Source organism: Lepus europaeus, chromosome 18 (genome assembly GCF_033115175.1).
Source record: "Lepus europaeus isolate LE1 chromosome 18, mLepTim1.pri, whole genome shotgun sequence".
NCBI classification, from domain to species: Eukaryota; Metazoa; Chordata; class Mammalia; order Lagomorpha; family Leporidae; genus Lepus; species Lepus europaeus.
In genome coordinates, this window is record NC_084844.1 from 52,054,463 (window position 1) to 52,074,486 (window position 20,024).

The following is a 20,024-nucleotide window of genomic DNA, read 5'->3' on the forward strand; positions in this document are numbered from 1 at the left end:
CCCCGCTGTGAGGACCCCACTGGCAGGGGTTGCCTGTGCCACAGCCTTCTCAGCAGAGGATCCCCACATCTGTCCGGAGCCCTGCAGGGGCCGGGGGCGCGGGGGAGCTGCGTGGTCCTGAGCCAATCAGACAGTCCCGACCCAGATGGGCCTGGGACAGGCTGCTCCTTCCTTGTGGCTTGATCTAGCTCAAAAGGCCAGAATGCCTATACCTGCCGGACCCTCAAGCAGAACGGAGCTGGGGAAGCGAGGCAGGCAGGCAGGGACGGTGGCCAGAAAACGTCAGCAAGTGATTCAACTTGAAAAGCAAAGCCCTCACCAGCCACTCAAGGTGCAGCCGCAGATCACCTGTGGCTCAGGCCCTGTGTTTGCCGCTCAGGGGTTCTGAGCTCCAGGCCTGGGCCCAGGACATCCGCCAGGAGGGTTTTGTGGGCCACATGGGCCCAGGTGAGGTCACCGATCTCGGCTTCGGTTCTCCGGACCCCGCCTCTCCACAGCAGCCGCCCCTTGAGTCCCAGCTCCGCTCTCTCCACCCCACTCCCATCTAGGGGTTCCCTCCGCCCTGGCCAGCTGTGCTGACCTCACCCAGTACCTCCCCATGACCACCTTCACCTGCACAGCCCAGCATGCTGCCAGCCACAACGGCCAGGTGAGCCAGGGGCAGCCCTGAGGGACAGAGCGGACACGGGCATAGTGCACCTCGTGGGAGCACTGGCAGCCTTGTGCTTACTGAGCTTGGGGAGCCACTTGGATTCAGTGCCTGCATACCCCACATTCTTACCACCCTGTGGCTGCCCCCACCCACGGCCAGTGGCCAGCCAGACCTGTGGCCTGGCTCCCTGAGGTCAACGCTCTGTGCCACGCCCTCCTGCTCTTCTATAGGCAAGTGTGGTTGAGGAGCAGGAGGTTTCAGCTCCCAGGAGAGTGGGTGAGGTCAGGGAGGGATCCTGGGGACAGTGGGCCACTCGGAGGCTGCACTTAGCAGGCTGGGCTCCTCTGTGGGCGGGCCATGGAGGGAGTGGGCTGCCAGCAGGTGTGGCCCAGGGTGGCATGGGTTCCTAGCAGGTGGAGCTGAGAGTGGTCTGGGTTTCTTGCAGGCAGTGGTCTTTAGGTGGGTGGGTGACTTGTGTTTCACCTTGGATGGGTCTCAGGTAATGGGGGGGAGTCCTCTATGTGGGCGGGACTTGGGCAGACTAAAGCCCAGGTTAGGGGGATGTAAGAAGGTCTGGGCTGGCTGGGAGTTGCAAGAGCGGGGTCGCCAGCCTTTTCCCCTGCCTGGGCCCCGCGGTGGCCGTCTGGCCTGGTCGGGATTCCCCAAGGCCCCCGCGCTGGCCTCCGCCCCCACCCCACCTCCACCCCCAACCCCAACCCCCCGCCCTGCCCCAGCCCCGCAGTGGCGGACAGCAGCATTGCGGTGCCGGAGTTTGAAGTCTTTTTATTGGAAAATCAGGAAGGCGCTAGATGGAAATGCTGTTCTCGATCAGCACCGGGTCCAGGTAGTAGTAGGGGATGGGCAGGCACTTGTTGCGCTGGCGGATGCCGTGCGAGATCTCGGCCAGGCGCTGGCGCAGGGTCTGGATGCTGCGCCGCGGAGCGTCCTCCACGAAGTGGATATCCGGGAAGTGGCCCAGGGGCCGCTGCGGGCGAGAGCCGGGCCGCTGGGACGGAGCTGCGTCAGCCCGCCCCCAGGGCGCAGTCCCGCGCCCCCGCACCTGCGCCCAGAGTCCCCGCCCCCACGGCGCGGCCCCGCGCCCCCCAGTCCCCGCCCCCACGTCGCGGCCCGCGCCCCCGCTCCTGCGCCCAGAGTCCCCGCCCCCACGGCGCAGCCCCGCGCCCCTCCCCCCCTCGCAGCCCCCAGCCCCCGCACCTGCGCCCAGAGTCCCCGCACCCGCAGCACGCACCCTGTCGTCAGGCTCCCGGCTCAGGGTCCACAGCACCAGGAGGATGATGCCCGTGGTCTTCACGTCTGGCAACGTGTCCAGGAAGACCTGCGGAGTGGTCAGGCCCTTGGCCTGCATCGGTGGGTTCCGCATGGAGGAGGGGAAGTTGGGCATCCAGGCGGTGAACTCCAGCTGGGGGCAGGTGGATGACGGCTCTGGGTCAGCGCGCCCCCCGGGGGGGGGGGTCCACATCTCCCGGACTCCCAGCGGCCAAGCCAAGGCCACCCGCTCCCACCATTGGCTTGCACCGCCGTGCCGCTGGGCTGCTTTGGTTCCGCCCAGTGCTGAGAAGACTGGCCCTGGGGCTATGTTTAGGAAGCGTGGGGAGGGGGCACAGGTACCTGGCCTGTGTTGACAGCTGCGTGCTTGGCAGAGCAGGTGTAGATGATGATGGTGACATAGCGGATCAGCTCTGGCACCGTTCGCAAACACGTGGGGAAACCTGAGCCGCGGGGGATGGGGGAAGAGGCCCAGGCAGCATCAGTGCCGCCCTGGTCCTGGCTGGCGGCAGAGGACGCCCCAGAGCCCAGCTCGCCCGGTGCACAGCCACCCATCCAGCCTGCCTCCGGTGGCCACAACCCCACCCTGCCCAGTCCAAGCCACAAGGCTGGGGGCAGTGCCTTCACTGCCGGCACCTGCTTGGGGTGGGGCCCTCAGATGGCTCTTCCAGCTCCCCTGGGGGGGCCTCTCTGGTCCCAGGTTTGGGGGCAGGGGGTGCTCCCCTCCTTTGGGAAGAGCCCTGGTTTTCCAGTACCCCCCCCCCCCCAGTCTGGAGATTTCCCAGTCACTTCCCTGCCAGCCGCTTGCTGCTCTCTCCCACTGTCCTGGGGAGAGGCCAGCCCTAGTTGCCATAGTGATCCCAGGTTCCCCAAACCCCACACAGTCAAGCCTGACCCACAATGATCCTCCCCTGGGAACCCCAGCTCCAGGGATGGCGCACCTCCACCCAGCTGCAAAACCCCTAAACCCAGGAGTCACCCACGGCCCCCTCCTCCCCACACCCCACACCAAACTCGGAGGAATCACCAGGTCCTGTCATTTGACGCTCCCGAGTAGCTCTGGAATTTTCTGTACCCCCATAGCCCACACCCTGGCCAGGTCCCTGTCACCTCCCTCCTGGACAGGGCGGCAGCTTCCCAAGTCATCCCCCGACGGTGAGTACAACCGGACACTCTGACGTACAGCTCTGGTCTGAGACCCGGCTCCCTCGGGCACCCAGGCAGTTCCACCTCCTTAAGCAGGCTGCGCACTGACCCCTGTCCAGGGCTCCGGGTGCTGACCGCTGCTCTCCTGCCGCCAGAAGCTCCCGGCCCCCAGCATTCTGCCCTTCCCCGTTGGAGCTCAGGGCCCCATTTTCCAGCCCACAAAGGTTTGTGTGTGGTGGGGAGGAAGGGGCCGGCTGGGACCCTACCTGAGCTCTCACGCCCCAAGAGGCACTCATTGAATATCTCCTGCACCCAGCACTGCAACTCCAGGTCGCCTTCCACGGCCGCGTCACAGGGGTAGTAATAGCTGATGATCTCTGTCACGTACCTGGCCGCGGGGACAGGGCCGCAGTTTGGATCGTGCCCTTGCCCTCCCTGGGCCTGCTTCTGCCACCGCCCCGATGATGCTCTGGCCTTGGCTGGCCCCAGAGCTGCCCCAGGACCGCAGGTGGGCGGAGGCGGACAGGTGGCTTGGCAAGGTGAGAAGACCTCCCCCCAGAGCACCTCTGGCAGGAGTTCCATGAGGCTCACAGGCAGCACGGAGCCCAGAGGGGTGGAAGGAAGGAAAGGGCTTGCCAGGCCCAGGGAGCAGGTGTGTGAGGAGCACACAGACCCCAGACCCTCTCCCCAAAGCCAAGCCCCTGGATAACACCAGGTCACAGCTCAGGCTCCTCCCAGGCCCCCTCCAACATGCCAGGGGCCACCCACTGCTGTCCCGACCTTACCTCTCCAGCGCATCCCACACGGCCAAGCTGTCATCACGGTAATAATATCTGGGCAGGTCCTGGACCCCACGCTTCACAAAGTCATCGGGGAGGTAGAGGCTATCATAGGTGAGCTCAGACAGGCGCCGCACCATCACCTCGGCGAAGCCCTTCAAGCCCAGAGACATGCCCTGCCAGGGAGGAGGCGTGGGTGGAGCCGGGTGGGCTCCTAGCCAGGCCTCTGGGGTTCCCACCTGCCTCAGGTCCTCCAAGAGTCCAGTGAGGGCCTCTCTCTAACCCTAGGACCACCCCCTGCCAGGTCCCAGGCCAGCACGCCAGCTCTGCCTTGGCGCTCTTCTCAACACAACACCCCGATCCCTTCCTCACACCCTCTCGCCACCCCACGCAAGTGGGAAGTCCTTATTGTAGCTGGACTGCAAAGCCAGGGGGAAAGCAAAGGTCTCCTTGGGGCTGGGGGCAGGGGTCTCACCCTGGCGGACAGGCCACCTTCGTTGAGCAGCAGTGCCCGCCCGATGCTGTTGATCTGGACGGTGTAGCGCGTGTGGGGGATGAGGAGCTGTGGGGTGCACACGGACAGCGAGGGAGCCCTGAGGGGGCTGCCCTAAAGGACCTCGGCACCCACGACCCTCGCTTTGGAAGCCCCCACCCCGAGCCCTCTCTCGTGGGTCCCCAGGCGCCTACTGACGGCTGAGCTTCCCACCAGGGCAACGCTGCTCCACAGAACCCTCTCGCCCAAGCCCGCACCTTGTAGAGGGGGTGGCACATGGGCAGGTGTCTCAGCATGGCCAGGAAGAAGGCCTCCGCGATGAGGTGGGTCTCCAGCAGGTGGGCGTTGGCCTCGTGGCAGTAGAACTCAGCATAGCGCACCCATGTCTTGGCCAGCAGCCAGTCCCACTCCGAGTCGCTGGGCAAGAAGATGGGGCAATCAGGCCCGGGGGTCTGGCTGAGCTGGGGTGGGGACAGAGGGAGGGAGAGGTGAGGACAGAGCTGCAGGAGGGAGTCGGAGGAGGGAAAAGCCCCACCCACACACTTGATCCCCTCCAGTCCCCCCTCCCAACAGCGATCCCCGCTGAGCCTCCTGCCTGCATTATCTTCCCTCTGTCCCCATGTCTACTTGGCAGCTCCTGCTCCTTCTGCAAGTACCAGCTCACAAGCTCCCTCCTCTGAGACGTCTTCCTTGCTTCTACCCCAGGGCCAGCACAGTCAGCTGTGCAGGTTGTGCACAGAGTGCCCAGCCCCCTTGCATGGCAGGTCCCCTAACAAGCCAGGAGCACCAAGACTTGGCTGACTCCCCCAAAGGAGTGCCTTTGTCTGATTGTGGTCCACCGTGGCTCCCCCTCCAGCCAGCTGCCTGCTGAGGCCGCGGCAGAGTCTGGTTAGCCTGGTGCTTCCAGCAGAGGCCAGCCCCGGAGCACAGCCTGATTTACCGAGCGGTTGGATGAATGAGATCAAAGAGCCACCACACGCATGCCCATGTGGTCACCTCCGTGCACACAGACGCGGCACGCACACTTCACACACGTGTGCCTTGGGACTCATGTTCACATACGTTCACACAGGCACAGGGTGCAGCACAGGATGGGAGGGCAGGGACCCTCAGGAATTCTGCAGGCTTTCACGCACAAGTCACACATGGAGAGAGACATGCATCAACACACGTGCACAAGGGTATGTCCAAAAGCTCATGGAAAACGATATTTCTTTTGGTGCAAAAACTTTCGCAATCCATGCATAGTTTTTATGCAATATGCATATTCCACTAAGTTTTTAAAGACACCTCATATGCATGTTTTTTTTTTTTTTTGCACCAGAATAAATTTATCTTTTAATTCCGTTTTCCAAACCTTCTGGAGATACCCTGGGATGTATTCTCCATCATCGCACACACAGGGAGCTCCGTAGAGGCTACACACACACACAGGCACAGGCACAGGCACAGGCACACGCGGAGGAACCCCTGCCCAGGAGCGCAGAGCCTGGCACACAGCCCCGCCCGCGCCCCACGCACCTGGATGGCGATGGGCATCAGGTTGCCCTCGGGGCCCAAGTGCAGCAGGCAGAGCGGGGCGCAGTGGTACTGAGTCTGGCCATTGAGCTCCACAGTGGGGATGCCCTCCAGGATGCCGTAGTCTGCTAGGAAAATGTTCCCCTTCTGCAGGGGAGCCGCGATGGACGCGCAGGTAGGCACCACACGGCGCACCCGTGGCCCACGCCTTGGGGCAGAGCGCTCAGGGAATGGGCCGGGACGGGATGGGGGGAGTGTCTGGGTCTCCCCTAGAGCGGGCCTCACCTCCAGCTCCGCCTGCAGGCACGTGCCCTCACCCAGGCTTGGGGCCACCATGTCGTCTGTGACGGGGAACTTGTCTGGGATCCGCGTGCAGCAGCGGATCAAGCCTGGGTTGACGCCGTTAAGGTACTGGTACCCAAAGAAGCTGTCCTCCGCCCAGTGCTCGGCCACGTACTCTGGGGGCACAGCGCAGGGGCGTCAGCACGCCACCAGTCTCCCCTTGGGTGGACAGTGGGCACAGCTCTGGGTCGGCGAGGAAAACCGCACCCCCAACCTCGCCTGGAGTGCGCCCAGGGGCACAGGGCGACAATTTCCAAGACGCCACCAAGGGGCGCACCCACCGCCGGCCAGGGTCCGCCCCCGGCTGCATTCGGGTGGCCCTGCTCCATACCGGAGACGACAGACTTGTGGCCAGGGAAAATTTTCTTAATATCCTTGAGTCTCTTCCACGAGCGTTTGCAGTCCAACAGGCCGCGGACTTTGAATGACAGCGCCCTAGGAGACAGGATTCGGGGTGGGGGTGGGGGATCAGGGAGGCTGCCAGGTGCGGGCTGGGGCAGGTGGCCGGTGGCAGCCCCCCCAACCCCGCCGAGGTCTCTGCGTCTGGTGTGTGAGGTTCTCTAGGTGTGTCTGCGCCCTATGTCCTCCTGGGACTGCCCTGGAGGTGGGTGTGGAGGGGGGGGGGAGCCATGGCCTCCTGGGAGCGCCCAGCCCTCCCTTCACTCACATGGGCGCCAGCCGGTAGAAGAAGGAGGCCGTTTTGAGGAAGGAGTAGCGAAGATTTAAGTTCAGGTACTTGGTGGCATTGATATTGATGAGAATGGGGAATCCCGGGATGTAGCCATTCCACCTGCAGAGACAAGTGCGGGGCTGGGGCCTGGGCACAGGGGAGGAGCCACAGGAGCCACAGCTGGGGCCCTGCACAGCCCTGGGTCCTTACTCGGGCCGGTTGGGGTTTCGGAAGCGCCGGACAGGAGGGTGGTAACTTGGGATGTGCACGTAGTTGGGCAGGCCAGGCACGAAGACCCTCCAGCTGCGGAGAGAAGGCAAAGACGGTGGCTCCCTCCGCCCCGCCCCCGCCCAGCCTTGGGGCCGCCCCCGCCCGCTCGCCCCCAGCCCCCGCGCCCTCCCCCTCACTGGTAGCAGTCCTGCTTGGCTCTGAGCTCCTCTTGTCTGTGTTCCAAAAGGACGGGGAGGCAGTCGTCCGCTGCCGTCCTTCCTGTAGGGGAGCAAGGCGGGAGCTCAAGGGCCGCCCCCACCCCCACCCCTGCCCACCTTGGCCTGCCCTGGGCATGGGCTCAGGGCTCAGCGTTCCCCCTCTGATTAGTGCACCTGGCCCATGGCCTTCTGGGATCTCAGCCAAAAAGGTCAGGGACCGCCCCCTTCTCTCTTCCCAGGACCACTTCCAGACCCACTGGAATGTCAGTAGCCGGCAGCTGTCGGCACCTACAGGGCACCAGCGCTTTCTAGTCACTGTATGGGTAGCCACAGTTGGAAAGCTGTGTAGGGACACCGCTAGCACACAGGCGGCCGTGTGAGGCCCAGCACGCTCGCTTTGCAATTCCACACGCAAAGGCAGTGGGGACCAAGTTTGCTTTTCAACAACAGGTTCATTGGTTGACAAAACCTGCTCCGAGTTTCCCCACGGCTTTACACGGTGTTTATTTAACTCACTTGGCGTCACAGCACATAGTTATATTAGAAGGCCCTGGTGGTGAATCTTTCACACAATAGGATCCCAGAACCCAAGCTCCAGGGGCAGGCATTCTGGCACAGCGGCCTAAACCACTGCCTGCAACTCTGGCATCCCACAGGATCACTGACTGCAGTCCCGGCTGCTCCACTTCTGATCCAGCTCCCCGCTAATGCGCCTGGGAAAGCAGCAGAGGATGGCCCAAGTGCTTGGGCCCCTGCACCCATGGTGGGAGACCTGGATGGAGTTCCAGGCCCCTGGCTTTGGCCGGGCCCACCCCTAGCTGATTAGCCATTTGGGGAGTGAACCAGTGGATGGGAGACCTCTCTCTCTGTCTCTCCTCTCAGTAACTCTGTCTTTTAAATAAATAAATAAATCTTTTTTTAAAAATAAAAAATTTAAAAATCCAAATATTTGAAACATGTTAGCACCGACGTAAGCCACAATGGAAGATTCCACACTTGACCTTATGTGAGAGATAGTGATCGAAATGTGGGCACATGAAGATTATTGTATAAAATTATCTTCAGACTGTGTATATACAGGCTATGTATGAAACAGGAGTGGATTTCATTTCAGCTTGGGTCCCCTTTCCAAGATATGTCATTCTGTGTATGCAAATACTCCAAATCCAAAATGCGTCTGGCCCCAAGTATTTTGGATAAAGGATAAATAGCCTATATAGATAGATATGAAACTCTCCATGGACATACACATGTGTATAGCTTCTAAATAAAATCTAAATTTCTGTTTTTTAAAGTTTTTTTTTTTTTTTTTTGACAGGCAGAGTGGATAGTGAGAGAGAGAGACAGAGAGAAAGGTCTTCCTTTGCCGTTGGTTCACCCTCCAATGGCCGCCGTGGCCGGCGCGCTGCAGCTGGCGCACTGTGCTGATCCGAAGCCAGGAGCCAGGTGCTTCTCCTGGTCTCCCATGCGGGTGCAGGGCCCAAGGACTTGGGCCATCCTCCACTGCACTCCCTGGCCACAGCAGAGAGCTGGCCTGGAAGAGGGGTAACCAGGATAGAATCTGGCGCCCTGACAGGGACTAGAACCCGGTGTGCCGGCGCCGCAGGTGGAGGATTAGCCTAGGGAGCCGCGGCGCCGGCCTAAAGTTTTTTTAAAATTTATTTGCAAGGTAGAGACAGACAGAAGAGAGAAGGATCTTCCATCTGCTGGTTCACTCCCTAAATGGCTCCAACAGCCCAGGCTGGGCCAGGCTGAAGCCAGGAGCCTGGAACTCCATTCAGGTTTCCCACGTGGGTGCAAGGACCAAGCATTTGGGCCATCTTCTGCTGCTTTCCCAGGTGCATTAGCAGGGAGCTGGATCAGAAGTGGAGCAGCTGGGACTTGAACCAGCGCTCTGATATGGGGTGCTGGCAGCTTCCTCAGCTGCATCTCAGCACCGACCCCTAAAATCTAAACTTCACAACACCTCTGGCACCTTGGCTTCAGCAGAGGACTGTGCTCTCGGGCCCATTACACAGAGAGGAAGCATCTAGACTGGGACTTGACCCAGCCACCGGCCACCACCCAGTAACAGCCACCACAGCTGTGAGGCCTTTTAAACTCCTCTTGGAAGCAAGGGTACAGCAAGCATCCAACTTGAGTACCACATGGGAGACCCAGAAGAAGCTCCTGGTTCCTGGCTTCAGCCTGGCCAGCCCTGGCTGTTGTGGCCATTTAGGGAGTGAACCAGCAGATGGAAGACCTCTCTCTCTCTCTCTGCCTTTCACATAAATAAAAATATTTGAAAAAAAAGAAAGAAGTTGTCTCGTCAGATTCTCACATCAACCTTATGCAGTGGGTTCTGCTGTCAGCTCCATTTTACATGTGTGGACACTGAAGCTTAGAATAATTCTGGAGTGTACCAGATGTCCGGAGAGATAGTGGTAGAACTGAGCTTGAAGTCCACGCCTCCTGAGTGGTGGGCCCTCTGCTGGCTGGTGCCTGTCACTACAGCCCCACAAGGTCCTCACGTCTCCACTCCCTCCCCCTCCCATCTGGCTCAGCTCACGCGTGTTCTGGAAGAATGGTGTCCCCTGGAGTTATGTAACCCAGAGCCCAGTTCACCTTCATCCCCAGGGCGGGCACCTCACTCCTTCGAGGGCCCAGCAGGTGACTCAGGTCTCCCTGCCCTGGTGTTGCGTGGCCGTCACCCCACCCAACCCCATTCCTGCCCAGCCACCAGTGTCACCCTGCCGGTCTCCAGCTTCTACGTCATATGTCAGGCAGACCTATCCCTGTGGGGAGGCACTCTGTCCCCGGGGAGACCCTCCCTAGACCCCCACTCCCCAGGCCTGCCTGCGAGTGCCCCTGCCTCTCCCTTCCTGGGCTCGTGCCCCTCTCTTGGGGAAGGCTGCAGCACAAGAGAGAAATGGGAGAAGGGCGGTTGGCTGGGGGGGATGGGGCTCCAGGCCCAGCTGTGCTCAGCTCTGCCTTCCCCGCCCATCAGGGGAAGCTGGCAGAAGCTGAGGTGGCGACGCCAGGAGTAGAGAGAAGACAAGCGTCTGCCCGGGTGCGGCGGCCACATCTGGGACCCTGACCCGAGGCAGGGCAGGCTGTAAGGAGCCCTGACCCTCTCCCTGGTGAGCAGCCCTGCTGCTGGGAAGACAGCCAGGTGGCCTCGGCTAGCTCCCACGGAGAAGCCTGTGGGATGGGCTGGACCCTTCCTGGTTGGAGGGGGGCATTTGGAGAAGCAGTGAGTCCTGCTAGCGACACGAGGGGTCCCATGGCGGGGTGGGGGGCGGGAAATGAAGCCCTTTAGGGCAGCACATCAGCCCATCGGCTTACAAAACACTCCATCAGAAAACCACGGCACTGGGAAAAGTCCAGGGCCGCAGCGCCATCCGGACCTGCGGCATGAGCAGGGCTTCTGAACAGAATACCAAAGCCCCGCCGGGAAGAACGGGCTTCCCACGAGTCTCACGGGCAGCCTGCTGGAGCGGCAGCTCCCGGTTAGAGTGCCAGGGCAGTGTGCTTGGGAGCAGCAGGGCAGGTGCCTCCAAGTAGCAAACGGCATCCTCCAGGGGTACTGAGGCTGTGCTTAGAGAAGAAGCCAGGGGCCGTCAGAGCGTGCAGGGTGCCCTGGAAGGGGGGCGGGGAGCCCCGCATGGGGGTAACAGGGAGCATGCTCTGGGGGTGCGCCTGGGACGCAGTGTGCCGCCCCTCGCGGGCCCAGCGCGGCCGCAGAGGCTGAGGGCAGCAGTAGCTCGCACTATGGGCGTGGTCATTTCTGAGTCTCCACGCCAGGACAAGTGGGGGAAGATGGGACTGCCTTGGCTTCCTCTGCCCAACCTGCCACTACAGGACGCTTGGGAGCCCCTGGTGGGGCTGGCCATGCTGGGGTTGCCGGGAGGAAGAGGGAGGGCTAGGGCGGGGAGGGGTTACCTGTGGCCTCCCGGAGGGCCAGGGTCTCGTAGCCATCCATCCACTGGTAGGCAGGGAAGTGGTAGACGCGGCAATCCGGGGCACAGATCTGCACATAGTTGCAATACCAGGGGTTCTTGGGGAAGAAGGAGTAGCGCTCTTTGTGCAGGCGGACAATGAGGAGCTCACCCAGGTCCTGCTGGCACTGCACTGTGTAGTCGTCCACCTGGTGGGACACGGGGCTCAGCCTGGCTCCTGGGGCAGGTGGAGTGGTGGAGGGGGAAGAGGCGCACCAGCCTGGCCCTTGTGGGCCCCTCTCTGACTCCTGTAAGCTGACTTTCCCCTGCTGGGTTGGTCCATCCAGGACTGGGCAGGACCCCAGTGCCCAGCCCCCTCCCCTGCGGACCCCCAGCGGCTGCCCTTGTCACAGTAGCGTAGCAGGAGGTAGCCCAGCCAGCACCTTGTCCTCCCACTTGGCAGGGGTTCAGAGATACCCGCACAGACACTGAGACCCGTTCGGACTACAGAGCAGCAGGGGCCTGGGCCTGGCTCCAAATCAGCGCTGAGGGGTAAGGACCCACGGAGCAGGCAGGTCCCTACCCGACAGGCTGGTCTGATGCCATTTTTAAGTCACCCAGAATCCAATGCAAATTTCAGCCACTGGTGATGCAACTGACAAGGGAAGCGTAAGAATGGGAGAGAGAGGGATGAGGGAAGGAGAGACAGCAGTGGAGGGGGGGGGCACAAAGGAAGGGACAGCAGGGGCAGGAGTGGGAGAGGTAGGGGAGGCAGAGAAGCAGAGAGAAAGGGGGGGAGACGATGGGAACAGCTGTAGGGGATGAGGGGACAGGTGTGGGGAAGACAGGTACATAGCAGAGGCTCAGAGCCAGTGGGGGGAGGCCCTGGGAGCCCCCTGGGGAGCGGAAGCCTCTGCAGCCATGCTGGCTCCCCGCCTCCCTCCTCTGTACCCCTCCATCCCCCGGTTGCTAGCTGCACGCCACACACACACACACACACACACTCACCGCCCCAGTGGCAAAGTCTCTCCCGAAGTGGTTCAGCAGCTGCTTGTGGCTCTCGCCTTGAGTCCCCACGATGGTCAGCGAGATGTTGTCCAGTGTCCCGGACAAGAGGTCCGTGCCCGTGGCCACCCTCACTTTATATGTGGCCATGGCTGCTCTCCCAGGAGGAAGAGGGGGGCTCAATCCTGGCTGCTGCAGGAGGCCAGCCGAGAGCCAGCCCGGGGCCGGATGGCTTGGAGGAAAGCCGCAGGCTGCCTGGAGCCTGGGGGAGCTGCTGCCCGGGCAGGGGCCGGGCCGGCCGGGCGGCACAGGCAGCAGCAAGCAGGCGTCTGGGAGCCGGCAGGCGCGCAGCCAGGCAGGGCGCTGGGCCTGCCTCTGAGAGGGCGGATGGCGATGCTGCGGATGAAGGAGTCTCCCAGGGCGGGAGCACGTCCCGCCTGAGCCAGGGCCTCGGGCAAGTGCGGGGAGAGGGCTGGGCGAGTCCCCAGATCTTTATCGGCCTAATAAGCTCTTCCTCCCCCGTTGGCAGCAGAAGTGCCTGGCCCCCTGGCCAGCAGGGCCCACCCCCATGCAGCGGTGACCTGCATTGGTTCTGGGGCCCTGGTGGGTGGAGGAAGGAGGGGTAGTGATGTGAACTTGATGACCCGCTGCGAAATGGGGCCAGTAGGGGTCCAGAGCCCATGGCAGCCAGGGAGTCCAAGAGAGCAACTACCTGGGCCCGGGGTGGGGGTGGGGGCATGCTACAGGGGGAGAAGACGGAGCAGGGTGGGATACTGAGCATGGGCTGCTCAGCACAGGAGGGCCCGGGGACTGAACACAGAAATCAGCAGATGGGATGCAATTTGGGGTGTAAGAACTAAGCTACCCACTACATGGGGAGACTCACAAAGACGGATGGAGTGACCGAGGGCCCGTGCAGTCATCCCATCCATGGGTGGGGGTTGTCCAGAAAGGCACAACCAGGCCATCCTCTTTTTAAATAAGATTTTATTTGTTTATTTGGAAAGCAGAGTGACAGAGAGAGGGAGAGGCAGAGAGAGAGAGAGAGAGAGAGAGAGAGACGAGAGACTTCCATTCACTGGTTCCTACCCAGATGGAGTTAACAAGCTAAGGGCTGGGCCAAGTGGAAGCCAGGAGCCAGGAACCCCATCCGGTTTCCCACACGGGTGCAGAAGCTCAAGGACCTGGGCCATTCCCCGCTGCTTTCCCAGGCAATTAGGAGGGAGCTGGATCGGAAGTGGAGCAGCGGAGACTCAAACCGGCACCCATATGGGATGCTGGCATGGCAGGCAGTGGCTTAAGCTGCTACACCACAGCACCTGCCTCTGTCCATTCGATAAAGCACACACACTCCACCATCACAAAAAACAGTGAGGCCAAGAAGGGGGCTGGGACGCGGGCTGAGTGCCATCAGGATCAGGTTTGCAGGGAGTCAGCTCTGTCCTCCCGCCCGCCCGCCCCAAGTGTGTGTGCAACACGATGCCTGCTGCTCTCTGGGCACCACCAACACGAGGAAGAGCACCGGGAGAAAGGGCAAGGAGCCATACCTAACCTGCTCACTGTAGTTTTGTCACTTAAGTCCTCTGAAGAAAATAAGTGAGGGGTTGGAGGGGTGTGGGGGTTGGCACTACTGCGCCAGGGTGGGCCTCCTACCCCCACAGCAGCACTTGGGGTGCAGGGAGAGTGAGGAGTCAGGTTCCTCTCCCCTTTTTCTGGACCTGCCCTCTTTCCTTCCACCTCCCAGGGGCAGGGCCAGGAAGTGCCAGCCCTGGTTTCCTCCCTGACAGTACCCAGTGCCCAGGGTGAGTGAGGCACGTAGCGGGGCGGGGTGGGGGGGCTGGCTTCTGGGACAGGGAGAAGGTTCCAGTAGGTTTGGGGTTGCATGAGGAGTGGGATGGGACTGCGATTAGTTTAGGGGCAGCGCTGTGGTCAGAGTTAGAGATGGGGACAATCTTTCTAAGACCCTGATCTGCTGGCATCACTGCCTACGCCTACCCAGGTGTCGCCAACCCCAGGGCAGCCCCTCCTTGCCTTTGGAATGCCGACAGCGTCCCTTCCCCCAGCCCTCGCTGTCCTCACTCCCCCCTCCCCCAGCTGCCCCTTTGCTCCCTCTGTCTGGGGCTGTGGGATCTTCATTCACTGTCAGGAAACAGTAACCCAGCCGCTGCTGCCTGCAGCTGCCTGCCCAGAGCCGTGGCAGCCCCGGGAATACATTGTAACCAAAGCCAATCCCAGTACTGCTGCAGCTGGCCTTCTAGTGGGAGACACAGACACTGCCACCCAATAACCAGATAAATGAGATTGTGTATCAAGCTGTGTTAAGTGCTGAAGAGAAAAACCAAAGCAGGAAATGATATATAAAGCACACGAGAAGAAATCTTGGCTCTAGAGTGGCCGAGGAAGCTCTCCTGGGGAAGGAGGCTTTTGAGTAAAGCGCTAAAGGATGTGATGCCAGCTCCTTCCCACCCCAGGGCCTTTGCACACGCTAGTCCCTTTCTACCTCTTAAACCTGACTGCTTCCTCCTCTTCCTTCTAATCTTAACTCAATAAGTGCTTTTTGAAAGAAAGCCAAATGTAGCTATTAATGTCTCTCACAGCAGCAGCAGAGCCAGCATCTTTGATGTCCTTTTCCCCTGCTAGCTTAGACTGTCCAGAATTCGATTTGGTTCCGTTTTCTCCCCATCTCCTTGGATGGTTCGTGGGAAAACTCTTGAAACGTGATTCTCGACGGCAGGGCAGGATCGTGGCTGGGGACCGAGTCATCAGTGGCTTTGGAATGAGAGTGAAGATGCAGCGAGGGGAGCTGGCCGGGGCTAAGAGCGGAGGGGGACAGGGAGTGATGGGTGAGAGTGGAGAAAACAGGATATGGGTCCTGCCTGGCTCTGGGTGACGGGCAGGCTCACTCATCCCCTGGGGACCATGCTGTCCCAGGATGAGAGCAGGAGTGGCCAGGCAGGTCAGCCCACCCTCCTGGGCTCTGCTCTTCCACCCTGATGCCTCTCCTGGGATGCTGGGAACCTGGAGATGCAAGTTTGCACCCAAACATGCAAATGTTCCCAGGTTGCTGCTTTCCAGCCCCCACCTTCAGTGTCTGTGCCCCCAGGGGGCTGCCTGTGACCTGGTGAGGAGCAGTGTGGTGGATTGGACAAGTGGAGGCTCAGGGGTGAGGGAAATGACCCTCCCCCCTGCCCCGGGCTCCTCGGGAAGCAGGGTCCTGAGGCATTTGGGATGAGAGATCCAGACCAACAGTGGTTCAGATCACTCTGCCTGGGGGTGAGAAGGCGGTAGCAATGCACAGGCAGCCTGCAGGACTGGGTGGGGAAGGGCTCTGAGGACACTGAGGAGGGGACCAGCATGTAGAACAGGATGGGTGCGACCTCCTCCATCCCCCGGAAGCTGCCTCCCTGGGTCAGAGCCTGGCTAACGACGGGTCTCTCCCCCAGCCAATCCCTCTCCCCCAAAAGGCTGGCGGGACAGTTCTAGGTCTGATCAGGGCTCAGATCAGGCATGGGAATGAGGTTTCGGGGTGGGGGGGCGCGGCTGGAGGAGAGAGGGAGGTGGGGCTGGTGGGGGCCATGGATGGGAGCAGGCATGAGGATGCGACACTCCCCGCCGATGACCAAGACTGGACGCATGACTCTCGGCAAGTGCTCATTGGGCTGAAGAACTGGTTCTCCTGGGCCAGGGGTGGGACCGGGGAACAGGAGAGGCCCATGGGGAGGATGCAAGCTCGCCAGGGCGGCCACCCACACAGGAAGCTGAGCCTCATTGCCGGGCATCCCCCTACCCCCGGCCTCACGCCACCCCAGGCAGGCCCTGCTCCCCCAGGACATAGAGACAACAAAATCCACCAGAGCTCCAAACAGGGTTGTCCTGAAAATCAAATTCAAGGGCTTGGACTTGGCTCCATCCCTTCCTGTAGCCACCCTGCTAGGGCTGTCTCTGCTCTTGCATCTGCTGCCCGTGCACCTGCCCTGTCCCCGGTGGGTAACACCTGCCTCGACAGATGTACTTGTCAGCTGGGTCTCAGGTCTTGCCTGACTGTCTGCCCCACCAGCACTGCCCATCTCTGCTCCCCTCCTGCACTCACCACCTTCTGGAAGGTTCCCCCATGGGTGCATTCATGGTCTGTGGGGTCCTCTCTGGGGAGCTCACAGCTGCTTCCCTGAAGACAGTGTGGGGAAGCTGGAGCCGCGAGGCCAGCAGCCCCTGGAGTGTCAACACTGGAAGGGACTTTCCAGGTCTTATTGTCCCACCTGCTTACTGACAGATTTGGGCCACTGAGGCAGAGGGATTTGCTCAAGGCCAGCTCAGGAAAAGGGGCTGGCGTGCTTGCCACTATGCCAGCCGGCCGGCTCCAGTGACCAAAAGACATGGAGGGGAGCGGGGGGGGGAGCAGCGTTGTGATGTGGCAGGTTCAGCTGCCGTTTATGGGAGCGAGGGTTCAAGCCCCGGCTGCTCTGCGTCTGATCCAGCTCCCTGCTAACACACCTGGAAAGGCAGCAGGTGGTGGCCCAACTACCTGGGTCCCTGCCACCCACGTGGGAGACCCGGATGGAGTTTCTGGCTTCTGGCTTCAGCCTGTGCCTGTCCCCGCTGTTGTGGGCATTTGGGGAGTGAACCAGTAGATGGAAAATCTCCGTTTCTCTTTACCTTTCAAATAAATTAAAAATCTCTCTCTCTTGCTCTGTGTGTTAAATGAATAAATCTTAAAGAAGAAAAAAAGGCAGGGGCAGCCCAGGTCCTGCCCCCAGAGGCGCCCAGAGCCGGGAGAAGTCCTCAGCGAGCCGGGTGTGGCTCCCTGTGCATCTTCTTCCAAGCTGGCTTTCTGGGAAACCAGATTCCAATGATCCGCCCTGGTCCCTCCCTCTCCGGCTTGGGAGCATTTTTTTGGGATGGGCATGCCTTCTAATGGAGCCTTGGGGCTGTCCTCTTGGGGGATCCTGGACCTGAACCAGCCCTGGCCCTCAAGTCTGGGCAGAGTGGAAGGGACCGGTGCCTCCCGCCTCTGAAGCAGCCTGGATGGCCACAAGGGGGCGCCTCTGTTCGGAAGAGACCAAAATCTGATGGTTTGGGCTACATCTGGAGGCTGGGATCTGCAAGGGAGATATCCCCCTAAATGCACTTCTTCATGCACAGTGGCACAGGGGTTCTCTTCTCCTAAGGTTGCGGGAATTGTCCCCACCCTATCCCGCGACCATGCACGCGTCCTCTGGAGCAAAGAGAAGGGGCTTGGTTGAGCTGGGAGAAGATTCTGGGGCTGGCAGTGTGCTGCCCTGGTCTGTGGGACAGGGGGCTCGGGGATGGCACTGAGTAGAGGGGGAGATGCTGTGAGATCCTGAGCTTTTTGGGCGCTGTGCCTGGCATCCGTTTCCTTCAATGCTAGCACCTGGGGGTCCCCACAGATGGTGGGAATAGACATTGATGGGCAGACACGGCTCTGGGAGTGGAGAGGTCAAGGGTTATTCTGACCCTAAAGCCATCTGACCCCCACCCCCACCCCACCACCAGCATCGTAGGGATGCAGGGGCCGTCACCCTGCCCCAAAGACGCTATGCTCAGGGTGTGGTCAGGCAGAGCGTGTGGCTCAGGTGGTGGAGGGGTCTCCACAAGCAGGTGTGGGCAGCGGAGGAGGGGGAAGACGTGTATGAGCGACTCAGGGCTCCACGCGTCTCTGATACAGGCTGTGGAACCGGAAGGGAGGCACTCAGATGCCCCATGTCACCAACCGTATTAGCCAGGCTGGATGACAACGCAACAAGAATCCCAAAGTTTCTTTCCTCAAATTTCTTTTTCAAGATTTGCTTATTTAGGGGCTAGCACTGTGGCACAGCTGATAAAGCTGTACCCTGCAACACCGGCATCCCGTATGGGCAGTGGTTTGATGCCCAACTGCTCCACTTCCACTCCAGCTCCCCTAGAAATGGCCTGGGAAGGCTGCAGAGGATGGCCCAGGTCCTTGGCCCTGCACCCATGTGGGAGACCCAGAAGAAGCTCCTGGCTCTTGGCTTCAGCCTGGCGCAGCCCTGGTTGTTGCGGCCATCTGGGGAGTGAACCAGAGGATGGAAGACTCTCTCTCTCTCTCTCTCTCTCTCTCTCTCTCTCTCTCGTGCTCTCTGTAACTCTTTCAAATAAATAAATTTTAAAAAATTTACCTATTTGGCAAGAAGGGGGAGACTGTCTTTCAAACCTTTGACTTGAGCCTGCTGGGTTTGCTGAGACAGGAGTATCAGAGCTTGTCTGGAAGCCGGTCACATGGAGGACCTGGCCAGCAGTGATGTCCTGATGCCCGACAGGATGCTTGGTTTACTCTTCTGCCACTCTCTCTGTGTTTTTAGTTCGTTCTCATTGTAATCACGCACAATGCAGCTACTTCTGAAGATGAGGTTTACAAAGTCCACTGAGTGGAGCAGTGTGACGTGTAGTGACTTGGGATTGGAATGTAAACTCCCGGGGGCAAACGCGGTGGCACCTTCGCTAAGATCAGGGCTTTGTTCAGATCCCTGTTGTGGGAAGCAGTTAGCCAGAAATACTTGCCAGTGCTGCCGGAGCACTACTGTGAAATGTGAAATAGTTGTTTTTTTAAATCATTTTCTTTTTGTTGTTACTTATTTTTCTGTTGCTTTATTATTACTGGCATGGTTTGGCATCAGATGTCATCACCTCTTTATGTTCTTTGAAGGTGGAATAAACAGTGTGGTGCCATTTAAAAAAAAAAATTACCTATTTGTTTGAAGGCACAGTTAGAGAGAGAGAGAGAGAGAGAGATCATCCACAAATGGGAGTGACAGTCAGGGCTGGGCCAGGCCAAAGCCGGGAACCTAGAACTCCTTCCAGGTCTCCCTTGTTGGTGGCAGGGACCCTAACACTTGGGGCCACCTGCCGCTGCTTTCCCAGGTGTTGGATCAGAAGCAGAGCAGCCGGGACTTGAACCTGTGCTCATTTGGGATGCCGGTATCACAGGCGATGGAGCAACCAGCCGTGCCACAATGCCAGCCCCATCCAGCCCAAAATCTGAACAGCTGCACCCCACAGAAGTCCATGTCTCACTCAGTTATAGCAGAAGCCTTGCTCTAGTCCGTCAGACCCACATCTGGTGCTTCTAGAAAGGAGATGCAGACAAGAGCGACCCTGGAGGGTCTGCATGCCACCGGCAGGTGACCCCCATCACTGGTGCCAGCCCCCACCCCCAACCAGGAGGCGCCACCCACCCACAGAGGCCCGGAGGGCAAGTCTGTCCCGTGTCCGGGAGGAGAACCGGATTGCAGTGGCAACACTAACTCGCCACACCCAGGAGCTGGATTCTGGAGCTTCCCAGAGTCTTCATTTTTTTCCCGTCAGTACGCTATGTCCAAGTTTCTCTTCACCTCTCAGTGACACACGCAAGGAGACAAGAGCAGGAATGTGGGGCTCAACGGGGTGGGAGGTTGAGCCAGCAGACTTCCTGTCTCCCGAACAAAGGACCCGTGGACCCACTGCCCTGCCCCGGCACCCCCACCACGCCCCCGAAAACTGTGGGAAGGCAGAGCCAAGGAGGCGAGCACCGCATGACCTCACTCACACGCGGAATCCGAGAGAGTCGGAGTCATAGACGATGACAGAGGGTGGTGGCTGCCAGAGCTGGGGGTGGGGGGAAGGGCTGGTTAATGGGCACTCAGTTATAGTTAGATGGGAGAAACGCGTTCTGATGCTCTATTGCGCTCAGGTGACTACAGATAATGAGAATGGAAAGCATACATATATTTACATTTTATTTATTCGTAATGCAGAGAGACAGAGACAAATGT

General features: G+C 60.2%; 1 protein-coding gene across 1 annotated transcript; it reads right to left on the bottom strand.

Moving 5' to 3' along the window:
• Positions 1 to 1,457: 1,457 nt before the first annotated feature.
• On the bottom strand, positions 1,458 to 12,387 carry ALOX12B (arachidonate 12-lipoxygenase, 12R type). Its single transcript, XM_062216298.1, has 15 exons — positions 12,241 to 12,387; positions 11,237 to 11,441; positions 7,295 to 7,376; positions 7,098 to 7,190; positions 6,885 to 7,007; positions 6,549 to 6,652; positions 6,161 to 6,333; positions 5,879 to 6,022; positions 4,615 to 4,818; positions 4,340 to 4,426; positions 3,871 to 4,040; positions 3,352 to 3,473; positions 2,282 to 2,382; positions 1,902 to 2,072; positions 1,458 to 1,637 (listed from the first exon to the last, which is right to left on the bottom strand). The coding sequence occupies exons 1-15, from the start codon at positions 12,385 to 12,387 to the stop codon at positions 1,458 to 1,460; spliced, it is 2,106 nt and encodes a 701-aa protein (XP_062072282.1).
• Positions 12,388 to 20,024: the final 7,637 nt, after the last annotated feature.